The 25,422-nt window shown below is 39.9% G+C and overlaps 2 protein-coding genes, 1 long non-coding RNA gene and 5 other non-coding genes across 13 annotated transcripts; all 8 read left to right on the forward strand.

Annotated features, from left to right (window-relative positions):
* Nucleotides 1-1,865: 1,865 nt before the first annotated feature.
* LOC123979710 lies at nt 1,866-6,379 on the forward strand. Of its 3 annotated transcripts, none has more exons than XR_006827304.1 (8): nt 1,912-1,956; nt 2,202-2,265; nt 2,698-2,765; nt 4,002-4,124; nt 4,732-4,808; nt 5,085-5,155; nt 5,882-5,958; nt 6,182-6,379. It is a non-coding gene; the product is annotated as an uncharacterized LOC123979710 (long non-coding RNA). The 3 variants fall into 3 exon arrangements; XR_006827305.1 differs by having other exon boundaries at nt 1,917-1,956; nt 2,172-2,265; XR_006827303.1 differs by lacking the exon at nt 2,202-2,265 and having other exon boundaries at nt 1,866-1,956.
* Nucleotides 2,829-2,921, forward strand: LOC123981226. The gene has a single exon (XR_006827716.1). It is a non-coding gene; the product is annotated as a small nucleolar RNA SNORD14 (small nucleolar RNA).
* On the forward strand, nt 4,573-4,665 carry LOC123981220. Its single transcript, XR_006827711.1, has one exon. It is a non-coding gene; the product is annotated as a small nucleolar RNA SNORD14 (small nucleolar RNA).
* LOC123981221 lies at nt 4,910-5,002 on the forward strand. The gene has a single exon (XR_006827712.1). It is a non-coding gene; the product is annotated as a small nucleolar RNA SNORD14 (small nucleolar RNA).
* On the forward strand, nt 5,708-5,801 carry LOC123981224. The gene has a single exon (XR_006827715.1). It is a non-coding gene; the product is annotated as a small nucleolar RNA SNORD14 (small nucleolar RNA).
* Nucleotides 6,021-6,114, forward strand: LOC123981223. The gene has a single exon (XR_006827714.1). It is a non-coding gene; the product is annotated as a small nucleolar RNA SNORD14 (small nucleolar RNA).
* Nucleotides 6,380-8,228: 1,849 nt separating the features above from the next.
* On the forward strand, nt 8,229-16,425 carry rnf175 (ring finger protein 175). Its single transcript, XM_046065876.1, has 9 exons — nt 8,229-8,367; nt 8,736-8,773; nt 8,973-9,114; nt 11,012-11,166; nt 12,345-12,452; nt 14,040-14,160; nt 14,573-14,706; nt 15,278-15,379; nt 15,739-16,425. Exons 1-9 carry the CDS (start codon nt 8,347-8,349, stop codon nt 15,857-15,859), a joined length of 942 nt encoding a protein of 313 aa, XP_045921832.1. The 5' UTR covers nt 8,229-8,346; the 3' UTR covers nt 15,860-16,425.
* Nucleotides 16,426-18,774: 2,349 nt separating this feature from the next.
* On the forward strand, nt 18,775-25,174 carry LOC123980501 (serine protease FAM111A-like). Of its 4 annotated transcripts, XM_046064913.1 has the most exons (6): nt 18,775-19,032; nt 19,386-19,486; nt 19,792-19,915; nt 20,084-20,127; nt 22,645-22,692; nt 22,769-25,174. In XM_046064913.1, exons 3-6 carry the CDS (start codon nt 19,798-19,800, stop codon nt 24,548-24,550), a joined length of 1,992 nt encoding a protein of 663 aa, XP_045920869.1. In that variant the 5' UTR covers nt 18,775-19,032; nt 19,386-19,486; nt 19,792-19,797; the 3' UTR covers nt 24,551-25,174. The 4 variants fall into 4 exon arrangements, with proteins under 4 accessions (XP_045920869.1, XP_045920866.1, XP_045920867.1 ...); XM_046064910.1 differs by having other exon boundaries at nt 19,792-20,127; XM_046064911.1 differs by having other exon boundaries at nt 19,390-19,486; nt 19,792-20,127.
* The last annotated feature ends 248 nt before the right edge of the window (nt 25,175-25,422 follow it).

Genomic DNA, 25,422 nt, shown 5'->3' on the forward strand with positions numbered 1-25,422 from the left:
GAGGGCGGTAATACTGCAGTGGATAAGACACATGCCTTTAATGTGAGAGACCCGGGATTCAATTCCCCACTTTGACACATACACCATTGTGTCCAACATTATGTAGCTGTAGTAGCGGAGGCTGCAGTTTCTGGACCCCCACAATCCTGCGACCGCAGTTCTGGCACCGTAGTTCTTTTGCGACAGCACCATCTAGTGGAGTGGTGGATGTAAAACACAACAACACGAAGGAGGTTAACCATGTCTGCAGGCACGTCGGGCTAACTTAAGTTTAGGCACACACTCGGTGATGGTTGTTGTAAGGGTAATAGGCTTCGGGGGGCTGTCAAGAGTAACATAGCTAGCAAGCCAGCCAGCTAGCTGGCTGTATCAAAGTAAACAAGGGTCCTAGAAATGCATTTCCGGTCCTAGGATTGCAGTCCTGAAACTGCAGCCTCCGGTACTGCGGCTACATACTACTCATTGTGTCCCTTAACACCTTGTTGTAGCAGAGGTGTGCAACCTCTGACAAATATAGCAATTGTAAGTCGCTTTGTATAAAAGCGTCAGCTAAGTGACAGATCAAGGAATTATTTGTAAAATACTAGAGCAATAGCATTGAAACTATTTTCATTAATAATAAAACACTGCCCGAAGAAAGTTGTGTAAATGAGTTTTGACTTGAATAAAAGTCATGGTCATGCAGAGCTGGAGGAGTGTGCTTTGGTGAGCTGCAGCAAAGTCGCCCACGCAGTTGGACGATGCTTGACCTCCTCCGTCATCTGGCTCCGGTGCCTCTTCAGCAGGCTCAAGCTTGTTTCCATCTCTGAGGCAGATGTTGGGCAAAATGACAACCAACACGTGTCTAACACTGTTGGTGGCCACACAATGCTTGCATTAATGACAGAATAAAACTATTTCCTGTTGAAGTAGCACTGAGCATCTGCACTTTGGGCACTGGAATCATACATGAAAGATATCAAAGCTGCCCACAACCCCTGGAAAATACAATTGCAGCTGACGTTCGGAGAGAGCACCAGTTTAATAGCTTTCATCTGGCAACCCGATCACTCCCAAGTCGTCACATATGGACGCATGGTCAAGACCCATTAGTGTCAGCTTTTAACACAATGGGAATCCCTCGTAGTTTAACACAGTGGGGGAAGCCCTGTAGCGTAATTGTTGAACGCTAAAACTAGCTGTAGTACAGGCTACGAATAATTTTTTTTAGTAACGTAACTTACATAATGTCATGTAGTTATTTTAACCCAAACCACGGTCTTTTCCTAAACCTAACAAAGTAGTTTTGTCGCCTAAATCTATCCAAATTATGACTTTTCACAATGTTAACCACTAGTTAACCACATAGACTGTATATAAAAATGGACGTAGTGTCCGTTAACCACTACTTTTATTTGGAAAGTTGGACGTTGCAAAGTTGCATATTATTGCTAACTTCACTGCAGAGCCCTACATGGCCAAAAATTAATAAAAAAAATTAAAAAAGTGTCCGTTTGTGACAAGATGGGAGTGAGATATGGGTTGAATGAAACAATTTCCTGTTGAAGTAGCACTGAGCATCTGCACTTTGGGGGTGGATTCTCATATGAAAGGCATCAAAGCTGCCCACAACACCTGGAACATACAGATGCAGCTAGACGTTCAGAGCCAACACCAAATTAAAGGAGCTCATCCGGAAAGCTGATGACCCAGCTCCCACTCTGCAGTGATAGTTGTTTAATGTGACAACAGTGTGTTTAAGTTGTGTGTCTCAGAAGTTTATGATAAGTTTAGTTTAATAGGGTTACTGTACTGTAAACATTTGTGGTTCGTCCTCCGGTCCAGCAGGTGGCGGTACGACGCCAATAAACCGTTCACATGCCGCCGTGACAGAACAAAAAGAAGCGGAAACACGACCGGACTCATTTGAAGCTGCGGAGCAGAAAGACAGCAGGCGCTTAGAAACTCACTCTGACGGTAAACATGCTTTTAAATGTGACTTTAAGTCGTAAATAGAAAATTGTACGTATTAATGGCAACATGTACGAGTATAATTTGGCGATATTTACTTTAGATGAGGAGTTTATTTAACGGATGGTCATAGATTGTCTCAGAACCTTTGCTGAAGAATTTTGACACGATTTACTTTAATGAATTAATGTTGGTGATTTTATTAAATGTATTTCAAACAGTTAATTTGGAGGTGAATCTGCTCTTAACAGCCGTAGTTATCGATGGCAGATTGAAGTAGTCCTCGTGTTAAAATGTAGCCTAACGTTACATCAGGTGAGAAAATAAGTCTACTTAATGTATTTTTTCATTACTGTGACTCGTGTTGAAGTAACTTTTCTATACGGAGTCGGTGTTTCAGGATGTATCCGATGCTTTCAGACCTTCTTTTCAAACTTTTCAATATGCAAGAGATAAAGTGCTGAAACCCAGCAGCGTTTCAGTCCCTGCAGTTTCCAGCAGGTGAACACGTGGAGGTTTTCAGATGGCCAAACATCTCCTCACAGCTGTGAACAATTCAGATAAAAACACTAAACAAGCTGCAGTTCAATATAAATAGTAAACTTGCAGTCAGATAATCATGGTCTGAGAATATATTTAAAGTGCATAAACTACTATGTGTGACCGATTATGGTCAGTGAGATTTAAAGAGGAGAAAGTTTAGATTGTATTACATGCCACTCTGAATTAACTGTTTTCTTCTTTCAGATTTAAAATCTTTCACCGTGTTGTTTGCTGAGGATGCCTGCAGCATTGTTGCCTGCAGTCTACCTAAGGTTAGAGCTTCAAACACTTTGATTTTTCATTTTAAGTAATTTCTCTTATTTTTGCATTCCCCTGCGCTGTGATGACATATTTTCCTGCCATTCGTAGTTTCCACCAGAGGTCTAAAGACCAAAGATGGTCCAAACCTTCCTTGGATGTCTGAGCGTGTGTCACCTACTCTAAAAAAACAAAAAAAACAACAACAAAAGAATCAGAAACAGTTAATTAGTACCCGAGTGGAAATTATTTTGTTGTAATTGCTCATGAAGGAATAGAATAACAGGAATGTAGTGAATGAGTAGGAGTGGGAGAAAAAAATCGATTCTTGGATGCCTCATGATGCTGATGTGAAAGTTTCTGGCTCATTAACAAATTTCCAAAAAAGGATTATTTTAACTGATAACCTGATGACGGAACGCAAAAGGCGAAACTCTCCTAAGTGCAGCGCCTGCGCAAAAGAGACCAGTGTTCCACCTGTATTCTGCACAGCACGGGTGCAGAATCAATAACCACCATACTAAAATATCACACAATCATTAATATCAATGCACAAATGATTTTAACTAGCACACTGTGCGAGCATGGTAACACTGAACGCTTGGCAGCTCCCTGCGTATCCTGTGTTAGGCTGAGCGAATGATTGGTAATGAAGTAATATTAATTAGCTCAGCTGTAAGTCATTCTAACTTAACATTACTTGTCAAGCATTGAAAACATCAGGCACAAGCTTGGACTAAACTAGTGTACAGCTCTGTCCTGTACACATACTTCACATGATATTTATATTTCAGTTTTCAGAGGAGTCAGACAACTGGTTGTTAAAGAAATGAGGGGCCATGGAGCTGAGGTTAATGAAGTAAATTAGGGATGCAAACTTTTACGCTAATTAGGAGATGTTTCTTTTAGATTTTAATGTGCAAATTTAATGCTTAGTAATTATCCAGAAATGCATCAATCGTTTTATAATCGCAGTGCAGCCCCTCTGAATCATGAGGTGCCCAGATTCCCGCTCATAATGATATTAAGAGTTAATAATTAAGAGTACTGCTGGTAGTGTTGATGTGGATTAAAAATTCATAAACGACATTATGAGACTGAATTATAGCAGACTGATATTTTTGAAACAATTTGAATTTAAAAGCTTGATTAAATGACAGGCTCCTCCAGGCTTTACTGACCTGTTGACTGAATTTATTTTGCAAAGTGAAGTGTTCACTGGCTTTCTAACACTAGAAATGTCCTAACAGGGTTGCGTCAGTCACCAGGCATAATGACCTTCAGGGACACCGCACAGACGCTGCTCGTCTCTGTCACCATGGATGATGCGAGGGCAAGAAGAAAGTCACTGGCTCTACTGAAACTGGGAACAGGTGAGCGGATTAGTTTATTTACAGACTCTGTTAAAGTATTAACTCAACTTTAGGGCAGCGCAACATGCGATGCCCAGGCTCATGTGCAATATTTCTTATTCTTACAATAAGACCAAAACAAATCGCACTGTTGTCCCAAACATTTTAAACAGGGCCGTGCTGTCGTTTTCAATTAATTGATTCATTGTGTAGTCTAAGTGAAAAATGCCATCACAAGTTGTGAGTAGCTAGCAAAATTAAAAGACTACATTTCATTATAATTAATCTTGACAGAATTAAATGTTGGCATAAAGCGGAGATGGTCTGGACCTAAATTTCCAGGTTTTCACTAGATACAATTAAACTGTGCAGCCCTGTGTATTCAGAGGTGGGTCTTTTTTTAAGTTGTATGACATTTCTGCAGTGTTTCCTGTTTTGGTGAGCGCTCCGAAAAACAGCTCGCGTGTTTTCGCTGTGATGACATATTTTCCTGCCATTCGTAGTTTCCACCAGAGGTCTGCAGACCAAAGATGGTCCAAACCTTCCTTGGATGTCTGAGCGAACAATAAGTCTGCAATGTGTCTCGTTAACATATTTTGCTTTCATAACTAACTTATCTCACTTTCAGGCTGAATGTCTCAGTAGCAGCACTCGTGTCCAAAGTGAAATCCTGAACAGCTGTGACGATCATGGCCTGTGAAGCTGGTGTGTATGTTTGTAGGATTACAAGATGTGTGCTGTTACAATAGCTACTCCGTTGACTTGTGAGTCCAACAGTCTAAATTTATTGTCCTGCTTAGAACTTGTCGCTGTGATGACATATTTTCCTGCCATTCGTAGTTTCCACCAGAGGTCTAAAGACCAAAGATGGTCCAAACCTTCCTTGGATGTCTGAGCGACTGAAGGAAATGTTGCTGAAATGTTTTTTTGTTTTTTTAAAATATCACTACAACTAAAATACATCTCAAATCTCCCTTTCAGGCTGGATGTGAGTGTCTGGATCCTGGTTGAGGACCCTTTTTTTGAAGGCAATCACCTTTGGAGGACAGCAGGTGTGTATATCTGACCTACTAAAGGGAGCTACAGTGTGTAAAGGACCTGGAAGTAGCATTTTCTTTAATGAGGTAAAAGCTCACTGAAATTGAAATCTATCCGAGAGACATTGCCAGTAAGGCAGTGTTTGATAACAATACAGTTTTATATTTCATGTATTTCACTTTTAAAAACAAACAATATCTAGTTAATATAAAAAATAAAGGCCTGTTAGTACATGCTTATAGTTGTACTACTTATTAAAGTCATATTTATCCTATCTTCACTAAATGGCTCAAACTTTCACTTAAAATGTGGTATTTTATGGACTAACTATAGTTTATAATTTGATAAATATTTTCAGCACAACGGAGTATAAGGCTGCTTTAGCCAGGTTTTATTACTGGTCTTAAATTCACTTAATGCGCCAGTAAATAATTGTAAAAATGTTAGAATTTACATTATGAAATCTGCAAATGCCCTTAACTAAGATTAAAGGCTTATTAAAACCTCTAATCATCTTAGTCAGGGAATTCAGCTCCAACTGGATCTGTTTACCTGCTTGCCACAATTCGCTGTGATGACTCTTTTTCCTGCCATTCGTAGTTTCCACCAGAGGTCTTCTCGACCAAAGATGGCCCAAACCTTCCTTGGATGTCTGAGCGAATTTAAAAGATGTTATTTTTTTTATAATCTTTGTCTGTTTTTAGCTTCACAACTAACTTGTCATTACATGTCACTTTCAGAAAGTCTCTGCAGGCGGTGCCTTCATAATTCCTGTCTAGTCGAAGGAAGAGTCACTGGTGATGGTGCTAATTGCCTGGTATGTAGTTGTCATTTTAACAATATATTTGAGTTTGTAAATCCAGTCCAGTTGTGTACAGATCGCTGTGATGATGCTTTTTCCTGCCATTCGTAGTTTCCACCAGAGGTCTTTTCGACCAAAGATGGCCCAAACCTTCCTTGGATGTCTGAGCGATTCAGATCTAGTTGTGACAATTGGCTCTAAAAGTTTTCTGTTGGCTAATGTTTGTTTCCTCCCACAGGCTGACCATAAAAAAAAAAAAGAAGCTGCACTGCAGAGGAGGATTTTCCCGCCATCTCAGTTTTCGTATGCAGAGATTTCTGTTAATGAAAAGATCCAACTGTTAGACAGTATATTTTGTCTGGAATATACATGTCATAAAATGTTTTGACATAATGGCACTGACCAACATTCAATAAAAGCATTAGTGTGAATTTTCCTTTTTGTATCTGATTTTTTTGTGAACAAATGAGCTCATTATCTGCCTCGTTTGATCAGCAGTGATGTAACATTAAATTGACTTCCAGTGGCTGATCATATGTCATCTGAATCATCTAAATTACTTATCTGTAGGTTCTATAAAAGAAGTGGACGTGACATCTGGGTCTGAAAAGCGAAGCTAATGCAGAAGTGTCTCATTTTAAATGCCTGTTGCCTCCACTGCTCTACTTGGCACTTTCTGCATTACAGCTTTAAAACTGTAGCCAGCAAACCAATGGGTGACATCACAGTGGCTACTTTGACTAAACACTGTTTTTTTTTTTTTTTTCATTAAAGACCTTAAACTTTAAGCTAAAATAAGCGGGTTTTGTTAAATTGATTGCTTTTGTGCACATTATATAGTATAATTTTTTTTTAAACAATTTGTGGATGTGCAGTATTAAAGACTCCATTAGAACCGAAGAAAGGTTCATTGTGTAATATTTAGGGGGACCTATTGACAGAAATCCAACATAAAATCCATTATTATTTTCAGTGGTTTATTAAGACCTTACATCATGAACCGTTATGTTTGTAATACCTTAGAATGAGACATTTCAATCTACATACAACACAAGTCCGCTGACAGAGCGTGTCGTAGCTTCTCCGGCGCGCTTGCAAAGGGAGTGAGCGGTGCCAATCACAATCTTTGTTTCCTCCTGAAATCTTTCTTGAAAAATAAGAAATCAAGTGTACATGGGGCTTGAAGTATACAGAACTTTGATTCACGCAGAATCACGTATTGCATATACATATTTTGCAAACATGTAATTTGTAATAAGGTTATAACCAGTGTGCCAACTACAGGGAGCCAGAGGGAGCTTAGCTCCCCTAAATAAGACATCAGCTTCCCTGAAAGCATGATTTGTGATATTTTGGGGGTCTCTAAAATATTGACCGCATGCTTTATTGTCATCCATTTCTTTCTTCTCTATCTCTATATATTAGGCATGATCTATGCACTACTGCAGCTGGGGGGGCTCCCTGCAGCGCCACGCAACTTTTCAAAATTCTTCCCTCTCACGGAGAAAAGAAAGGTCAGGTCGCAAACAGCAGTTGTGTGAAGCGTAATTGTAGCAAAAAGTCGGGACAGTCCCGAATTACGAGCAGTTGTCCTTACTCCTGTACTGTTTGTCCCGATAATTAGACTAAATGAATTGTGTGAAACACTAACTAGCCTACTGATAGTTGTGTGGTTGTCAGGCTACAGGAGGGACTGTAGGGTATATGGTGGACATTGTGGCAACAGTGTTGTTATAGCCATAATGTTACATGTGTGCCTGCTCTTTCCCTTTTAGTTTTCTAGTGTTGATGAAAATAGTGGAAGTTACAGCTGCCTAATGACAGACAGGTGACTTCATGAATAAAAATCACAAATTTTTGCTTTGAGTTTGGATTTTCACACGTTATGGTTTTACTGTACTATACTACACAGAAAGTAATGTACTGGAGGTCACGCCCACCCCCAACTCCTCTGTCCCATGTATTTCACCATCTGGTCACCTGTGAAGATTAAAACTATATTATGTTGTTGCTGCTTTTCACATTCACCACAGATGCATATTCTAAAAATGCACTCCTGAATGTTCTGGGTGTATGTATGTATATAAAAAACTGTGGTATTGTTTTATTGTATTCTATATGTTGCCATATCTTAATTATCTGTTAAGATGTGCGCGTGGCATGAAGGGATTACAAACTTTGTTTTCATTATACAACCTTCTGCTGTATAATGATACCTTGTACCTTGTATTCAGTATTGTAGCTCACTCATAGTATTTACTCGCGGTGAGCATTTTGACCCTGTTGGCCTTCCATACGCGGCTCCGCGGAGCAGCTGTCAGTGAGGAGGCTGCTGTCAAAGCGGTGCTAACCGAGCTGCGGTTTGCCGGCTAGCTTGCGCCGGTAGACAGTAAAAACCTAACAATGGCGGGTGTGCATCCTCAGGTAAGGGAACTTCAGATAATAATGCGTCTGTTCACGCACTGTAAACCTTAACAGAGGATACTTTTAACGTCTAAATAACAGTAGGTTAACAGTAGCTAACATCCCAAGCTAGCTGCCTGCTTCAGGTCAGCTGTGCAGGAGCTGTCAATACTCAGGCTGCTGCTGCTGTTGGGACGTGGCATTAAAGAGGCGTAATCTAACACCAGAAACGCCTTTTTTCATTATACATTACTACTTATTTTCCTTCATTAACGTGAAGAAGCGTTACTTGCCAATAAGCTAATTAAGCTGAATTAACCTACATAAAACTGTCCAGTGAGACCCACACACCTCCCAGCTGCTATTCCTGTCTCTGCTTCTTATTACAGGACGACCTGCTGAAAATGACACACAGAGAAAACTGGAAGTGAGTAGTGCATATTTTTCCCCATTAGACACTCAAAATATGCTATTTGTTTTATATAAAAACAGGAATATATAATTAAATTCTGCATTTCCCTCTCCGCCTGTCTTTCTTCTGCCCCTTCACCCTGATTCCCCTTGTGTTTTCTACCTTTGATATTTTTCCCTCTTGCTCCCCTTCACACTTTTTTTATTCTTTGCAGGGTCCAGCATGAGCGTCTGCATGTGAAGCACAGGGGTCACGAGGCCATGCATGCAGAGATGGTGCTGATCCTCATCGCCACGCTGGTGGTGGCTCAGATCGTCCTGGTGCAGTGGAAGCAAAGGCACCACCGCTCGTACAATGTGAGTGGTGATGGTGTGAGAAAAGGAATGAAACTGTAGAGCCAGCAGAGACATTTGTTTTTTTCATTTCTTTCTGATTATATCTTGTTTCCCTAAATAGGAACATCCTGAAACTCACCTTCCAAAGTCGTAGTCATGTCATTAAATAATAGTTATCATTGGAAGATAGTACATTTGTGTAGAGTAATCAAATCATTATTTACATATCTTGTGACTCTGGCTTCACTAATATCATACATGGTTGTATTCACTGTGGCTATTATACAACTATAAATCCTGGTCAACCACAAAACCAACACCATAAGAATTTTACAGGGCCACACTCTGTCAATATGTATCTGTTATCAAGTAAATGTTTTTATTACAAAAAGATATAAGTACATAGATTTTGAAGAAGGTGCTGACCGAGAGAGAACAGTTGAAATGAGAGCCGAAGGCAGCAACAGTCGATCTCAATGAGACATCTGCGTGTGATTTGTCTCAGCCTTTTAAAGGTCATGTTATGCTCAAAGTATGAGGGTTTTTAGCTGTCTGTATTCAAGAGCGTGGTCTTTCAGTTTGAGAGCATGGTTTATTGATTTCACGTTCAGATTTTGTAATGCATTCCCTCAAAACCCTTGCTTGTGCTTAGATTTGCTCTGCTTCTGCTCAGATTTTCTATGTCCAGCTTCAGCCCTTCTCCTCGTACTCGTGACACATCTGCTCTAAGATATTTGCTCTTTTTGTTGACTTTTTTTTTTTGTGCAACAACCATGTCAAAATCCCCCAAGCACTAGAAAGCCAGGTGAAGTGTTGTGTTCTTAGACTGTCTCTTGCGGGTTGTTCCTCTTTTTAGTGATCCGCTAGAATCTAAGCACAAGCAGGAGCTGTTTGAGTACGTGGGCGGGGTTTTGAGAGTGAACATTACAAAATCTAAACGTAAAATCAATGAGTCATGCTCTCAATTTCAAAGACCAGATGTATTTATAGCTGTTCCGCACGTCCACAGTGGATGGTGAGCTAATAAGCCGGCTGTAAAAGGCGGAGACGCAATAATGGTTAAAATATGGAGCTAACGGTGCACATCTTCAGGCAGTTCCTCCTGAAAGAACGTTATAATGTTGCTTGTTCACGTGAAAAGTGATTAGAGTCTCACCGTTATAGCATGAAGTGGGTGTGAATGTCAGATCATTGGTTTTGGGAAATTGCTAAAATGGTGGCGACTCTGACTGGGTGTGTGTGGGTGTTTAGTGGGACGGGGGGATGGAGGTGAAGCTATTCAACAAGCTCAAGTGTGTTTAAATGCAGATTTAAGCTGTTTATCATCTCAGTTTCCTGTGTGAAACGTGCTTTAAGCCGATGGACTCAGTGTTCACAGTTCTGCAGTGTAGGGTCACAATGAACATGTAGAACCGCACAGATGGTATAAAGGTCTGTTTGTTTTTATAGCGGTAACAGTATTTAGGGTTGGACTTCCACAAAGTTTGGGAGGTTCAAGAGATAAAATTTGAAAATAATCATCAGCAGAGGCCGAGGTATCCAGACTCTTTGTCCCTAGTATGGCTTAAGCTCTTCGTAGCATCTGTTTTCACAGGCTGGAGTAGTAACCATGACTCATAAACTAACCTTTAAGTGTAAAATCACTGGAGTTCCCCTTTAACATTTAGCAAATCTGTCTCAGAGGACTTTACAGTCTGTTTGACATACAACAAGACCCTCGATTTAGATAAGGAAAAAAGTCCATGAAAAAGAAGAAAGAGCCACAGAGGAGATGCAGGAGATGTACAGAAGTAAACTATTATGTACAGCGTGGACTAAAGTAGCAGCAGAATTACATTTTGGAAAAAAAAGAATGAAAATATTATGTAAAGTTAAAAGTGTGATGTTAAATATAATTAACTGTCTGTCTCCTCCTCAGCTCGTGACTCTCGTCCAGATGTGGGTGGTTCCTCTTTACTTCACCATCAAACTCTACTGGTGGAGGTTTCTGTCCATGTGGGGCATGTTCTCCGTCGTCACCAGCTACGTCATCTTCAGGGCCACTCGCAAGCCTCTGTCCTGCAGGACGCCGCGGTAAGAGCCATGATGGTCGCATGACTGCATCTTGAAACACCCTGATGTCCTTTACTGGGTTTTCTGCGCAGCTGGCGTATACTGTGTGTGTTTATGTCTAAGAAAATATGACAAACGTAAGACTTTCAAAATCTTGACCAGAATTTCTATGTGAAGGATTCTGATTCAGCTTATTGATTCAGGTTTTACAGAATCCTGATTATCATTAGACTCAGAGAAGTCACCACAATTTTGCGTGTGTAAAGCAAAAACCACCTTTAGATTCAGCAGCTGTCATTTGTCATAAATTAAGAGGTGTTTTATATTCTTTTTAGTGTACATGTAAAAATAAAGACAAATGGAGCTAATCTCCATCGAGTAATGCCGAAATGAAAGTTTATACGCTTGTTTTCTTTTACAATGTCTCATAATAGCACATTTGCATGCTGGTATTGGCAGAAAACTCAAGAAAACAAAACAGAAAAAAGTTTCTAAAGGCCCAAAGATGAAAAACTACTCTGTGTCTAAACGGGTTTAGTCATTAATCAGTGAACAATTTGTGTAAGAGAAATCTTGTTTTTCGTTATTTCCTCGTCATCTCGAGACCTCTCAGATTTACCATGACCCCCTAGTCTGAGCTCCATCGGGAAAAGGCCATGTATTCTATCATGTGATTTATCCTCAGACTAAAATGTCTCTAAATCTTCCAGAAATGGAAACCAAACCTGATCAAAGGATTTATGACTGTGGACATGAAAACAGGCTGCTCTCTTAAACCTACTCCATGAAATGTCTCTTTACAACCAGCAGCCCAGGGGCCACATCTTATTATTTGGCCCCCTTTTATGGTTTACATTAAAACCTTTTCACAAATCTACTGTAGATTACAGTGTAAATACAGGGCTCATCTGAATCCCAATTAAAATGGCCTCCTAACATCTGGGACTGCCGTGCCTTGTTCTGTGATAGTGCTGAAAAGAAGTCTAATAAACTTAACTTTTCTGCCTTCTATGAAAGTGAACTGAAAAACAAAACAGTCAATTTAAATATGTGGATGTGAGTGGGATCATTATTTTTTAGATCAGATGTCTGAGATAACAGTAATTGTGATGTGCAATCGTAGTTAGATTTGGAATCTAACGATTAGTTGATTTCATTTGATTTATTCTTGATTAGTCGTGTATTTCTGGGTTTATCAGGATGGTGTACAAGTGGTTCCTGTTGATCTACAAGCTGAGCTATGCAGTGGGCGTCCTGGGCTACCTGGCCATCATGTTCACCATGTTTGGCTTCAACGTCTTCTTCAGGTGAGGCACTGCTGACGGTCAGCAGATCTGAAGCAGACTCTCAGTTGACTCCTTGCTGTCAGTAATACTAAATCTACATTGTCATGCCCAGAAGCATCTAAGAAGGTTGAGGATTTAAAAATAAATGTGATGTAAGTGCAGGTTTTCAAGTGGGTTTAGAAGGTCACAGGACCAAAACATATAAATTTAGCTTATAAAAAATTGATCTTTGGGTTTAAACAACTTTAATAATCCCACTGGGGGAATTAGTTAAGCGCAATATGTTTGTACACAATGCAAAACACAGACAACTTCCACAACATGCAACCAGGCAAGTGCACCCAGAACCTGAATAAATAATAATAAAATGCCAGTAGATTATGTAACGTGCAATATAAATCGTATGTGCACATTTCAAACTCCATAAAGGACCTCACAGTTAGTTTAAAAGTCTGATCGCCAAAGGCCTAAAAGATTTGTGGTGTTGGGTTTGTTTTGCACACAGGTAGTGCATAACAAGGCCCAGATGGCAAAAGAGGGAATTCACCTGCCAGGGCATGTCCCGGAGAGGCTGAAATACTTGCTGTCTTTTGGATGATTTGTTGTTTACAGAGAGCATTAAGGTCTCTGTCTCTTTAACTTTTCTTGATCACCACCACACTGCATCCTTTGTGCTTTGCTCGAGCAAAACAATGAACACTAGGGGGCAGTAAAGTACTTATATGTGCTTTCTGAGCAAGTGTTGGTTTATATAAAGCTGATAGTGTATATAAAGCTGTTCCCTAGTCATTTCCCTGCTGCTCCTCGATGCTGTTTTATTTGGGTGTCCAGATCCAGGTTAAAAAATAAAGTTGACTAAACCTTTTCAGTGGCTGCTCCTAATCTTTGGAATATTTTACTTGTTCAAATAAGATCTGCTCGGACTACTGACATTTTAAAGACCCACCTCTATTCATTAGCCTTAAAACAGAGTTGAGTATCGACATTTTTGACCTTTTCTACTGTTTTTATCGTGTATATTTGTGGTGTATCCTGAATTTGGAAAGATCTTTTGTCAACTAGACTTGTTTTTAAATGTGCTATATAAATAAATTTGAATATGAACTCGACTTCAAACTCAGGCCAACTGGAACTAGTACAAGAAAAAAATAAATAAATAAAACAAAGTAACAAAGACAAGTTTTTCAAACAAAAGCCCAGAAGATATAAAAGATGTTCTGTGAGATACGATAAAGAAAAGCAGTTAATCCTCTCCTTGGATAATCTTCAACTACCGAATATTGCACTTATATTTGCTTGGAAAATGACAGGAACAATTGATGATCAAAATACTTGTTCTGTTTATTAACTAATCAGATAATCCACTAACCATTTCACCTTTAAAACAAAAAAGTTAAGTACAGATTAATTCCTGAAAATGTCTTTAGATTTAAAAATTCAGCTGTTACATTTAGATCTCAGCACCTTAACAGATCTTTGGCTGGATAAGGAATTCAGATGTATAATGGCCTTGTAGAGTCTCAGTTCAGGTAAACACAATTTAAATGTGCTTTATTGGCAGTACACAGATATTATTATTATTTCTCTGATGTTTCTTTCTTTGAGCAGGATCAAGGCAGAGGACTCTATGGACGTAGGTGTGATCATGCTGTTTTATGGGCTTTACTACGGCGTCATGGGCCGAGACTTTGCTGAAATCTGCTCTGACTACATGGCTTCTACAATCGGGGTAGGTCTTGTTGAATGGACATTTAGCAGCCTTTAGTGTAAGATTAAATAAAATGTGTTTTGCTTGCTTTTTCTCCACCCCAAGCCATCCTCCCTGTTCTCTTGCAGGTTTTTGTTGCTTTTTGCAATTGGTGTTTCCCTCTGCTAATTCAGCCACTTTAATATAAACAAATATAGGCAAAAAAACATGTTTGCAGTTGTATCTGGCAGAACAACTCGAAATGAAATGGACTAATAAAAGTGATTAAAAATCTATTAATACTTACTTTGTTTATGTTGCACTGATCTTTTTGGATTACTTTAAAGACATTAGCCTTGTGTTGAAACCCTGTGGACATACCTCTAATTGTATTCAAGAAACACAATGTTTTGTGTGTGTGTGTGTGTGTGTGTGTGTGTGTTTTTCATTTCAGTACTACAACAAGGGAGGCATGCCCAGCAGGAGCCTGACCAACGACATCTGTGCGGTGTGCGGTCAGAGGATCCTGGTGGACCTGGAAGAGGAGGGATTTATAGAAGACACCTACCAGCTCTCCTGTGGACACATGTATCCTAACGCTCAGTCGAGAGCTCAAAGTCACGACATTACTTTAACCGTATCCAAAAGGTATCCAGGAACAAGATCTAGATGCCCAGCTGTTGTTCGGCAATAAATAGTTCCAGCATATAATGAAGTGAAATAAATGATTAAAGAGACAAAGAGAAAGCAGCAGAGGTGTGAGACAGAGAGATGGAGGGGTCTCTGTCTCCCCCAGGTCACTGTGCTTTTGCTGAGTTAGTTTACAAGAAGCCTCGAGTTTAAGAAGCTTTTTTGTTTCAGAGGATAAGCTACCATGACTCAGCAGTTTAACCTTCTTTAAACCCCAGAGGCCTGTTGCCTCAGAGCTGTGAGCACGCTGCTGTTAACACTGTGAGCTACTGTTCTGAAGGACTCAAATGATTCTTTGATTATTATATTAAAAAGTTAGTGATTAATTTTCTGTCGATTGATATTCTGTTAATCGATTAGTCTCAGTGTTTGCCAGATATTATATGAGATTTAGTTGAAACTTGCACAGTTGTGCTTTCTTCCAGAAGAATTTTCAGGATTTCTGCCTTACATTGCCCCGCCCCTCCAGATTTCATGAGTTCTGCATCCGCGGCTGGTGCATCGTGGGTAAGAAGCAGACGTGTCCGTACTGCAACGAGAAGGTTGACATGAAGAGGATGATGAACAACCCGTATCCTTTTTATTTTGCCTGTGTGGTTGACGCTCATCATAGGACAGGTAGGCTCACACAAGGTCACAGGATTTCCTGTTGTGACCCGCTGGATCTTCTGGCGTCTAAACAAGCATTCAGTGCAACACAGACATGACTGGACCGATTTATTATGTATCCATAATGGTAGTACTGTTTGGGTCAGGCATTAGTATTGGGCATCAGTACGCATAAACACCAGCATCTGCTAAACAAATCTAAACTTCTCCCTCAAGCGTTTTACGATAGAAATAATATGAAATCACTGCCAGAAGTCTGTAAAACTCTCTCCCCACTAATAAAAACACACCGAGCACTCACCTTAATTCATGTCCTGCCAGCTGGGAGAAGACACACGTCCTGTACGGGCAGCTGCTTGATTGGCTCAGATACCTGGTTGCTTGGCAGCCCATTATCATCGGTATCGTCCACGGGATTAATTTCACCCTGGGACTCGAGTAGAGCCCTGAGGAACTCCGCTGTAAGTACGTCCCGGAGTGCAAGAAACGTTTGACGGCAACGTGTCAACGTCTGCGCTACAAGGAACTGATTCAGGCTGCTTTTCAAGTCTTTTGTTTCCTCAGCACATGTTGCTTGACTGCAGAGGGGCCCCCGGGGGCCTGGGTCTCTGAGTGCAGAGGACACTGTGATGCCGAAACTGCTGCCAACATGAACAAAAAGTATTTAAGCACAGATCCAGTATCTGATCATTTCAAAGCAGTTGTTTTTATTGTGATACATCATTGCTTTACTTTGTACTGCATAACAAAAATGCCTTTTTAAACGCCGTTTTCTAGTTTGTTTGCACACTGCTGGTTCTGTTGACACCACTAACACGTGTTTCTGCAGATCAAACTGATAGGGACAATTCTGCTCAAGTTGTTTTTACATAAACTGTTTACATTTTACCTAACTTTGTTTATTCCAAATGTTTCATTCGGGATGTCTGTTCTGTGATGGTTTAATGTGTATGAAGCTAAAGTTGATATTAAACGGTCAACTTATTAAAGCACTATTATGTGTCTGAACAAGACTCTTCATAATGTAAACCGTCAGCGGGGCGGACGTGACTCAAACTTATCATCAGGACTTGATTTAAGTATCACATTATAAAACGGATGATAAAGACTGGAGAGAAAGATGAAGAGTATACTCTTTTCTTTGCTATTCTTCCAACATGGTGGCATGTGCCCCATAACTATGGTAACCACCATCCAAACATTCACCAACAGGAGTTTGGGTTTGTACAAATCCTTGGAGATCTCGTTCTTAGCTGTAGTGCTATGAAAGGAAAAAAAATATATAAAGCTTTCTTTTGCCAAATCAAATTGACACTGCTTTGTTATCAAGACTGCTGTTGATATTTATAACTTTGTATTTATTAAATATTAACAAAACCTCATCTGTGTATCATAAAATGTTTTCACACACATTCTCAAGGTCACACTTGCTGTTTGGTTTCCTTGGTCTTAAAGGGGCCCTGTTGTGTTTTCTTTTGAACAAAAAAGTGTTAACAAAACATGATGTGTGTATTTTATAATGTATTTCCTTCTACATGAAACATATGCAATCCAGCATTATTGACCTTAATGTTAACTATAGCAGTCTTCTTCTTCCCTGCCGTAGCTGGTGCATTGCTGCGTATGTTGGTGTTACTGCCATCTGTTGATCAGTGGAATAGTGTAACACCATTGGCAAGATGTTAATAAACCCACCCCTTTTTAAAATGACTTAAACAGCTGCTTCATGAAATTCAGATGGTCAGAATTTGGCCTAAACAACATGAAAGCAAGGATCCATCCTGCATGTATCAGTGGTTCAGGCTGCTGGTGGCAGTGTAACGGTGTGGGGGATATTTTCTGGCACACTTTGGGCCCCTTAGTACCAACTGAGCATCGTTTAAACTCGACATCCTACCTGAGTACTGCTGCTGACCATGTCCATCCTTTTATGACCACAGTGTCTTCTGATGGCTACTTCCAGCAGGATAAAGCACCATGTCACAAAGCTCAAATCATCTCAAACTGGTTTCTTGAACATGACAATGAGGTGACTGAACTCCAGTGGCCTCCACAGTCACCAGACCTCAACCCAACAGAGCACCTTTGGGATGTGCAGGAACGGGAGATTCTCATCATGGATGTGCAGCCGACAAATCTGCAGGAACTGCGTGATGCTATCATGTCAACATGGACCAAAGTCCATATTAATATGACACCTTGTTGAACACATGCCACGAAGAATTAAGGCAGTTATGAAGGCAAAAGGGGGTCCAACCCGGCACTAGCAAGGTGTACCTAATGAGTGGCCAGAGAGAGTACATAAAAGGTGTTTACTGATATGGAGCTCAGGCCTGTGCGTGTTGACCTAGCAAAAGGCACACAAACTGTTGTTTGAGCTCTGGAAAAAAGCCTGATGTTCAGACTTTGTCCTGTGTGCAGAGAAAGTGTATTAAACATATATTATTATATTTTTCATGAAGAAGTGTCTTTCAGGCTTCTTTGCTTTGGACTGAGATTTGTGAGATTCATTTGAGAGAGATGAGAGTTTAGTCAACCCTACAATTTTATCCTAAAATGATGTAAAATGATGTTATATTACTAGTTTTTCCTATAGGGTCAATGTGTGAGAGTTGGAGGCCGTGTTATTCATTTTCATGTAAACTCAAAGCCTCTGTTGCACACATTACATTTCTCCATTTATTCTTTGGGAACTCCCAAGCTTAACCCTGCAGTGCTTAATCAGCATTTTGTGAACTTGTTTGGCATGGCCTTAAATGTAACAGATTCATTTATCTGTAGGTCACGCACTCCAGCTTTAAAGTTAAAACTGTACCTTTGTTGTTCATTTTTCAAATGTTAAAAATTATCTTGTTCGGGAATACTGCATCAGCTATAACAGTGAGTCTGAAGGGTTAACATGCTGAAAATATCCATATCCTGTAAAAAAGACACACCCAGCAAAGAGCGCGCCTTTTTCTTTCTATGTTCAAACACAGCGCGGCATTTTCCAGAGCTGGTCGATAAAAGTCAAGGTAAGGCACCTGGTTCTTTCTTTACATTTACAGTATGGTTTTACTTGTATGAATATATTAGGGACATACAGTACGCATGTGGATAAAAACACATTACCTAAGCCAAACAGAATTGAAATCTGCAGATTCCTCATCTTCCAGATAAACGCAGCCTCTAAACCTTTGTTTAGACACTGAATCGCCAATGATGATATGGTGGGAAAAGGAAATCTAACAGGATTGAAATTAGAATAAAAAGATTATATAGTTTTTGAGTTGCTCAAATTATGTCCGTCATTACTTTTAACACTTAGTAAGAATGGAAATTGCAATGGTCTTGATATGGTCTATTGTGTCATTTGCTTGGTGTTAATTCTAAATGTGTGTTGGTTTTATCCAACAGTTCTAACATCTTAATCATACCTGATTAATTTGAACAGTTTGATGCTGAAATTAACTCCTCAAATCACATAGTTGTTGAATTGTAACTTGTTTTTTTTGTGCTATGTGGAGAACTTTTAACTTTATAGTTTCATGACCGTTGTACACAGTTGAGCCAGTACCTGAGAGTGTGCGTGACGGATCCAGAGCCTGTTTGTGTGCCAGCTGCCAAACTGACAAGGTGCGTCACCTCTGATCCCTCCGGATTGGTGATATTTGAGTTAAACAGCTCATCCTCTGTCCCTCATGAGCTTAATCAGCATTGTGTGAACTTGTTTGACTAGGGCTTTCTGTACTACTAGTAGTACTACCTCTGTAGGTAGTTTTAACATTTAGTAAAGTGTAATTTGTATTGGTCTTGATTTTGGTCTGTCTTGACATTTGCTTGGTCTTAATCCGTAATGTGTGTTGGTTTATCACACAGCTCTAACAACTTAATCAAATCCTGATAAATTTAAACTGTTCGGTGATGAACTCCTTTCTTCTTTGAGCTTCTTTGAGCTTGACAACTTTGAACTTTATTGTCTGTTGTAGACAGTTGACGTCTTTTCTTGCCCAGTGCTCATTACCGCAATCAGTCACTGCCTGAGGGTGTGTGTGGAGGACCAGAACCAGTTCTTGTACTTAGTACCAAGGTGAGTCAGCTCATCCTCTATCCCATTATTCCTCTTTGAAACTTGTACTGCAGTCAAGAATATTCTGCATATAGCCTACTCAGTGTCAGTTAATGTAGAAAATTAATCATCAATTAGCTTATTGCATTTTGATGTAGATTTAATCAATTAATTGCAGAGATTTGGGTTTGGCACAGAAGCGGCATGTCTTTGCTGGATAAAACTAACATCAATTATTCAATTTTTGTATTTATATTTATATGAGTCAGTTAATTCATTGCTTAAACACAATTTAACATCAATTAACTGTATTATTATATTGTCAGGTGAAAATGCGTTCCAAAAAGCAAAAGACGAAGGACATCAGGTTGTTTTTCACGAAAGCTGCAGCCTCCCAGGCAGGTGGAGCTGGAGCCTCCCAGGCAGGTGGAGCTGGAGCCTCTGACCCAGGTGGAGCTGGAGCCTCCCAGGCAGGTAGAGCTGCAGCCTCTGACCCAGGTGGAGCTGGAGCCTCCCAGGCAGGTAGAGCTGCAGCCTCCCAGGCAGGTGGAGCTGGAGCCTCCCAGGCAGGTGGAGCTGGAGCCTCCCAGGCAGGTAGAGCTGCAGCCTCCCAGGCAGGTAGAGCTGCAGCCTCTGAGCCAGATGGAGCTACAGGCTCTAAGGTGAGCCGAGTCAGTTGATTAGTTGAAAAAGTGTTGAAAAGAAGAAACCGAGAGAGGGCATTGTCACCTCAACATACTAATGTATTATTCTTGGGCTGAAACAAGTGATGCTTTCAATTTTTCTTGAGAGCACATGTGTATTGACCCACTAAAAACTGCTTGCATAGGAATATATCACTTTACACAATATATATCAAGAGTCTCACACATGCATCATTTTCCAACAGTTGTCACCATGGTATTCATCACAACACTGTGCCACATGGCTAAAACTGTAGAAAGGTGTAGATAGAGTGTGCAAGCAGTCTACAAATATAATTATAGGGACACATTCACATTTTTGTCAGCAGGCCAAATGTAATTTTAAATGTAAAAAAAAAAGTTAAAGTTAAAGTTACCCCATGGAGTTTCTTTTTGTAAACAAATGTTCCTTTTAACCATTATAAATTTTGTAGGTATGTAGTTAGGTAGATTTATTTTGTCACAATATAACAGCCCGGGCATTTTTGACCCAGGCCGCCCACCGAAATCGGTCGGACAGCCCTCACCAATACACCATCCTTCCACATAACATGTGTACCTACTGTAATATTTCCCCAAACCAGCTGAGTGGTATGTGCCATGGATAAGTGTACCAGTGCAAGTGAATCAGTGTTCTCATTTAACTCTGAACCCATGGTGATCATAGGTGGCCATGGAGTACACAACTCGTACTCAAGTAGCCTACAGGCCATTTTCACAGCAGCGTGGGATTAGCCAACGCAATGCTGACGAAATAACCTAATCTCAACCATTAGCCAAAGTTAAGACAACGTCAAATAGGTTATGCAGCGCTGTATGACAATGAGTGATCACCAGCAGGAGGTGACAGTCTCACTTTTTGACTTAGCATTATGATTATGTTATTATCATTGACCTTAATTGAACTAATCATCATCATTGTCACTACGGAAACGTGGTGATGACATTTAAGGGCTCAGATTAGGGGTATGACGAAATAGCCCACAATATGGGGGTCATGAGAACAAGACAAGAATATATTTTAATACTATTTAGAAACAATATTAATTAATAAAATATAGGATTCTCTCCCAGAACATTTAACACTTAATTTCCTGCATTCTGGAGTCATTTTCTGCACCAATTTAGGGTGGAAATGTCTTTAGGCCTATTTATTTTAAGGGAAACAAAATTCAGCTGGCAGGTGAAAATTCAGAATATAAGAATATAATAGAATATAAAGCAGTAATCAGAAGTTACTTTTTTTGGGCAACGCAGATGTTTCTTTTATGCTTACATTGCATTGCAGCTTTTCTTATTGTGCTAATAAACCTTTCTTATAGCATTTTCATTTATAAATTAACATTTCTTGGTGCAAGTCCCCAGCGTCCCCAGTGTCCCCAGCGTAAATCACACCTATTTCTTTTTTTTTTTTTTACCAGTGTCAATATAGAAAATTTCCCATTGGGCGCTGTCCATGCTTTATGGACCGGTGTTTGTCTTTTTTAAACAGTTAAATAATTTACTTTACACTTTTACCAGTCGACCCCTGCTGCTACGTAACAGACAATATACATTACATAAAAGTAATTATAAAAAGGTTGTTTATACTTAAGTCCTAAAAAACATAGTAAATACATTTCTTTCCAAGTAAAATATTTGCAATGCTGATTTTGGGAAGAAATTAGGTCTCCTACCTTCTTTGCTAATGCACTGCTAGATTCAACTGATGATCACCCACCAACCCGATCTCACTCCCCGACTCGTCACATATGGACACATGGTCAAGACCCATCAGCGTCAGTTTGTAACGCAATGGGCATCCCTGTAGAGTCATACTTCACCGCAGTGGGGGAAGCCCTGTAACGTCAGTTTTTGACGGTAAAGGCAGGTATATGATATTTAAAAGAAAGGAGATTGAACCAGGAGACCGGGGTTCGTGTCCCGTGTAAAACAAAGAGTCAACATCATATATTTTTATTTAAGTAACGCGAGTAAATTGCATAAGTTATGCAAGTAACATTAGTTAACTTACATGTTAACTGATGTACGTAGTTATTTTAACCCAAACCATGATCTTTTCCTAACCTTAACCAAGTAGTTGTGTTACCTAAACCTAACCAAGTACTTTTTGTGCCTAAACCTAACCAAATTGCAACGAAACACTAGCAGTTTATTTTAAAAGTGTAATTGGATGTTCCATATTTATTGTTGCTTACTTTACTGGACATTGCATATGTATTGTTTCTAACCCTACCGGACGTTGCATAGTTGTTGTTACTAAGCGTTGCTAACTTGACCGTGGAGCCAAAAATGACCAAGCGTCAAAATGTGACAAGTCTGTAATGAGAAGGTGTTGCATCCACATGCACACGGGTGTGCATTGGCACAATATTTAAACACCTTAACTCCATAGCTCTAAAAGCTTTTAAGATCAAATCTGTTCATATAAACATTTCACAAATGACGCCCATTGTGTTTACAACTGTAAATCTAAAACCTTTTATTTTTTTACAGATTTTTACACGCAGCAAAGTGAAGAAGGAAAACAATGGTGATCCCACGGTGAGTTGACTAATAAGTCTGCATTTTTATTACATTAACAAAGACATGTAACTATACTTACTGTGATTTTCTGCAGGACGGACATTTACATCATTTCAAAGTGAAATACAGTCGTACCGACATTTATGAATACCCTACTGACTGTGACCAACCTCGCACAGTGCTGGAGGCAATAAAATCAACTGACCACTATCAGAAGAAGATGAAGAAGAAGTGTTTAGATGAAAACATTGTGATTCAGCTGGGTAAAGAGGATCAGAAGTCTATTGTTGCAACACATTTCCCCTGTTCTTGTATCCAGGATGGTGAGTCTCTGATCATAACATGTGAGTCAGAGAAGGTTGAAGAGGCTCTAGACCAACATGACAAAACAATACATTCAAGGGACAAATATTCTGTCTTCTATATTGATACAGAAGGAGGGCTACATACCAAACAAAAGAAGCTTTTCAGAAGTAAAGCTGTCAAACAGTTCAAGTATCTGTGTGTTTATGGTGAGAAGGGGATGACTGTGGAAGAGGCTCTGAGAAGAGACGGTCGCTTCATTGATGACCTCGGCTCCTTCGCTCTGTCTGACAATAGCGATCGAAACTCCATCACAGGACCTACAAGAGTGGTTGACAACCTGGATAAAAAGGAATTCAAGATACGCCTTCCACGGAACAAGAGAGCAAAAGATGAAAAACAGCACAGGTGTGAATCAAGGCCAGTCTTAGATGTAGCGCAGCAGAGAGGAATCAGTGCCAGAACAGCACTGGAAAAAGGAGACAGTAACATCAACATTGAGGAGATTTATACATTACTGCGTCAGCAGTTTCCAGGTCTGAAAGAGTGGATGGAGAGTAGATTCCCAGCTGATTCTTATCAGAATGAACTGAAACTGAGGAAGGAAGACTTTGGAAAGATCCAGCAGTCATTCAGTGAAGTTCACAGAGTCAGGAAGCTGCTAGAACTGGGCAGGTCAGTCTGCAAGGTGGTTGTGCAGAATGCTTGGGAGGGCACAGGCTTTGTGTTGTTTGACAGCTTCATCTTGACTAACGCACACTTATTCAAAGACTGTGTTGAAGGAGAAAAGCTGAAGGAGGGTATAGATGTGCTTGTTTTCTTTAACTATGAAGATCCTGAGCCACATACAGATTACTACTACTTCAAGCTAGCTGATTCTCTCATCAACTACAGAGAGAATGATCTAGATTATGCCGTACTTGAGCTCAACCCTGACAGCCAGAAACCCAACCAAACACCACAAACAAAGAAAATGAAGGTACCACCAGGGCTCCTGAAGAGATTTGGACCAATGCCTCAGGATGGTGAAGCCTGTATCATCGGTCATCCTGCTGGAGGACTGAAAAAAATGGATCCCACATTTGTCATAGAGAAAGAGAAAAGGCGAAAGGTTGTCGATGATCATTTACGTCAGTACAAGGATGACCGTTTCATTGTCCATTTAATTAGGGACCTGATCATAGACCAAGGCATTGAAAACATAATGATGGGTGGAAACAGAGCAGAACAAATAGTGACCTACAACACCTTCATGTATCACGGCTCCTCTGGCTCCCCAGTGTTTGATGCTCATGGCCGAGTGTTTGGTTTGCACACAGCAGGATTTGCCTATAAACTTCACAGCCAAAAACACAGTGTGATAGAGTTCGCCCAACCTCTGCTTACTATATTTGAACACTTTGTGAATAAGCTGAAGGAAAGTGGAAATGAGGTGTTGTTGAAGAGAGTGGCGAAAGAAGCAAATAGTAATCAATACCTAAAAAAGATACTCAATCCCAATGCAACTTACACTGCTGAGCCAGCAGACCCTGATGAGAGCACAGACTCTGATGAGTCAATGGACACTGCTTAAGTTTTCAGAAGCTTCTTGGGCAAGTTTCAAATACAACAGGCTGCATAGATTCCTATATTTTTTTTCTTCAATCTATTCTCCCAATCACTGAATGATTAACTAATTTACCAAATCCCATAAAAATAACTTTCAATGCTGCCCTTCCTGTGTGTCAATCTTTTGTGTATTTGGGGGCAGGGCTGGGAATTAACACCCACAATGCGCCTAATGAGGGTAGATTTTCCGTTCGGCGGCTAAATGTTGGAAGGCTATCCGCCACAATGGCAGGTGAACATATTAGTTACAATATTGCCATATATATATATAATAGGTTTTTGACATCACCAGCTGAAGTCACAGCAGCTGCAAATAAAACAAGAAGAAGACGAAAAGCAGCGTGACGGGTTCAGGGCAGATGATGCGTTGCTAATTTTTATTAGCTATTTCAGTATTTATGCATTTGCCCGTAAAATAGATACGTACGAACCACAAAAATGAGTCTACAGTCATTTTTGTGCATGAATGGTGATGATTTTTTTTGTTTTTAGTTTAAGATGAATGATTAATAAGCATCTTGTAAGTTTATAAAATTTACTGCTATGTGTACATTTAATAGCAATAAATTAATTTCCCTTCAAATTTAAATCTGCTGTCTTCCTTAAGTTTCTGTTCGACAGAATACTTTTTATCTCAATTAAAAGTACTGAAACAAATGTTTACGTATTTGGCCGGTTGTTTTTTTTTATCTACCAGTCTCTTTGGCAGTTGAGCCAAAAAGTTAATTTCAACCCCTGTTTAGGGGGCACTGAACTGGATGCCAATATGTTTGTTGTTTTTTTTGCTCAGCTACTATAATTAGAACCATCTATTATTGTCTGTCAAAGCCTCAGTGT

Source organism: Micropterus dolomieu, linkage group LG12, assembly GCF_021292245.1.
Source record: "Micropterus dolomieu isolate WLL.071019.BEF.003 ecotype Adirondacks linkage group LG12, ASM2129224v1, whole genome shotgun sequence".
NCBI classification, from domain to species: Eukaryota; Metazoa; Chordata; class Actinopteri; order Centrarchiformes; family Centrarchidae; genus Micropterus; species Micropterus dolomieu.

Excerpts from the sequence above, each read along its gene's own strand:
- rnf175 (XM_046065876.1), top strand. The coding sequence starts at position 8,347 with ATGGCGGGTGTGCATCCTCAG. Across the intron at positions 9,115-11,011 it reads GGCACCACCGCTCGTACAAT|CTCGTGACTCTCGTCCAGAT; the intron begins GTGAGTGGTGAT and ends TCTCCTCCTCAG. Across the intron at positions 15,380-15,738 it reads AAGAGGATGATGAACAACCC|CTGGGAGAAGACACACGTCC; the intron begins GTATCCTTTTTA and ends ATGTCCTGCCAG.
- LOC123980501 (XM_046064910.1), top strand. The coding sequence starts at position 19,798 with ATGCGTTCCAAAAAGCAAAAGACGAAGGACATCAGGTTGTTTTTCACG. Across the intron at positions 20,128-22,644 it reads ATGGAGCTACAGGCTCTAAG|ATTTTTACACGCAGCAAAGT; the intron begins GTGAGCCGAGTC and ends ATTTTTTTACAG. Across the intron at positions 22,693-22,768 it reads AAAACAATGGTGATCCCACG|GACGGACATTTACATCATTT; the intron begins GTGAGTTGACTA and ends GATTTTCTGCAG.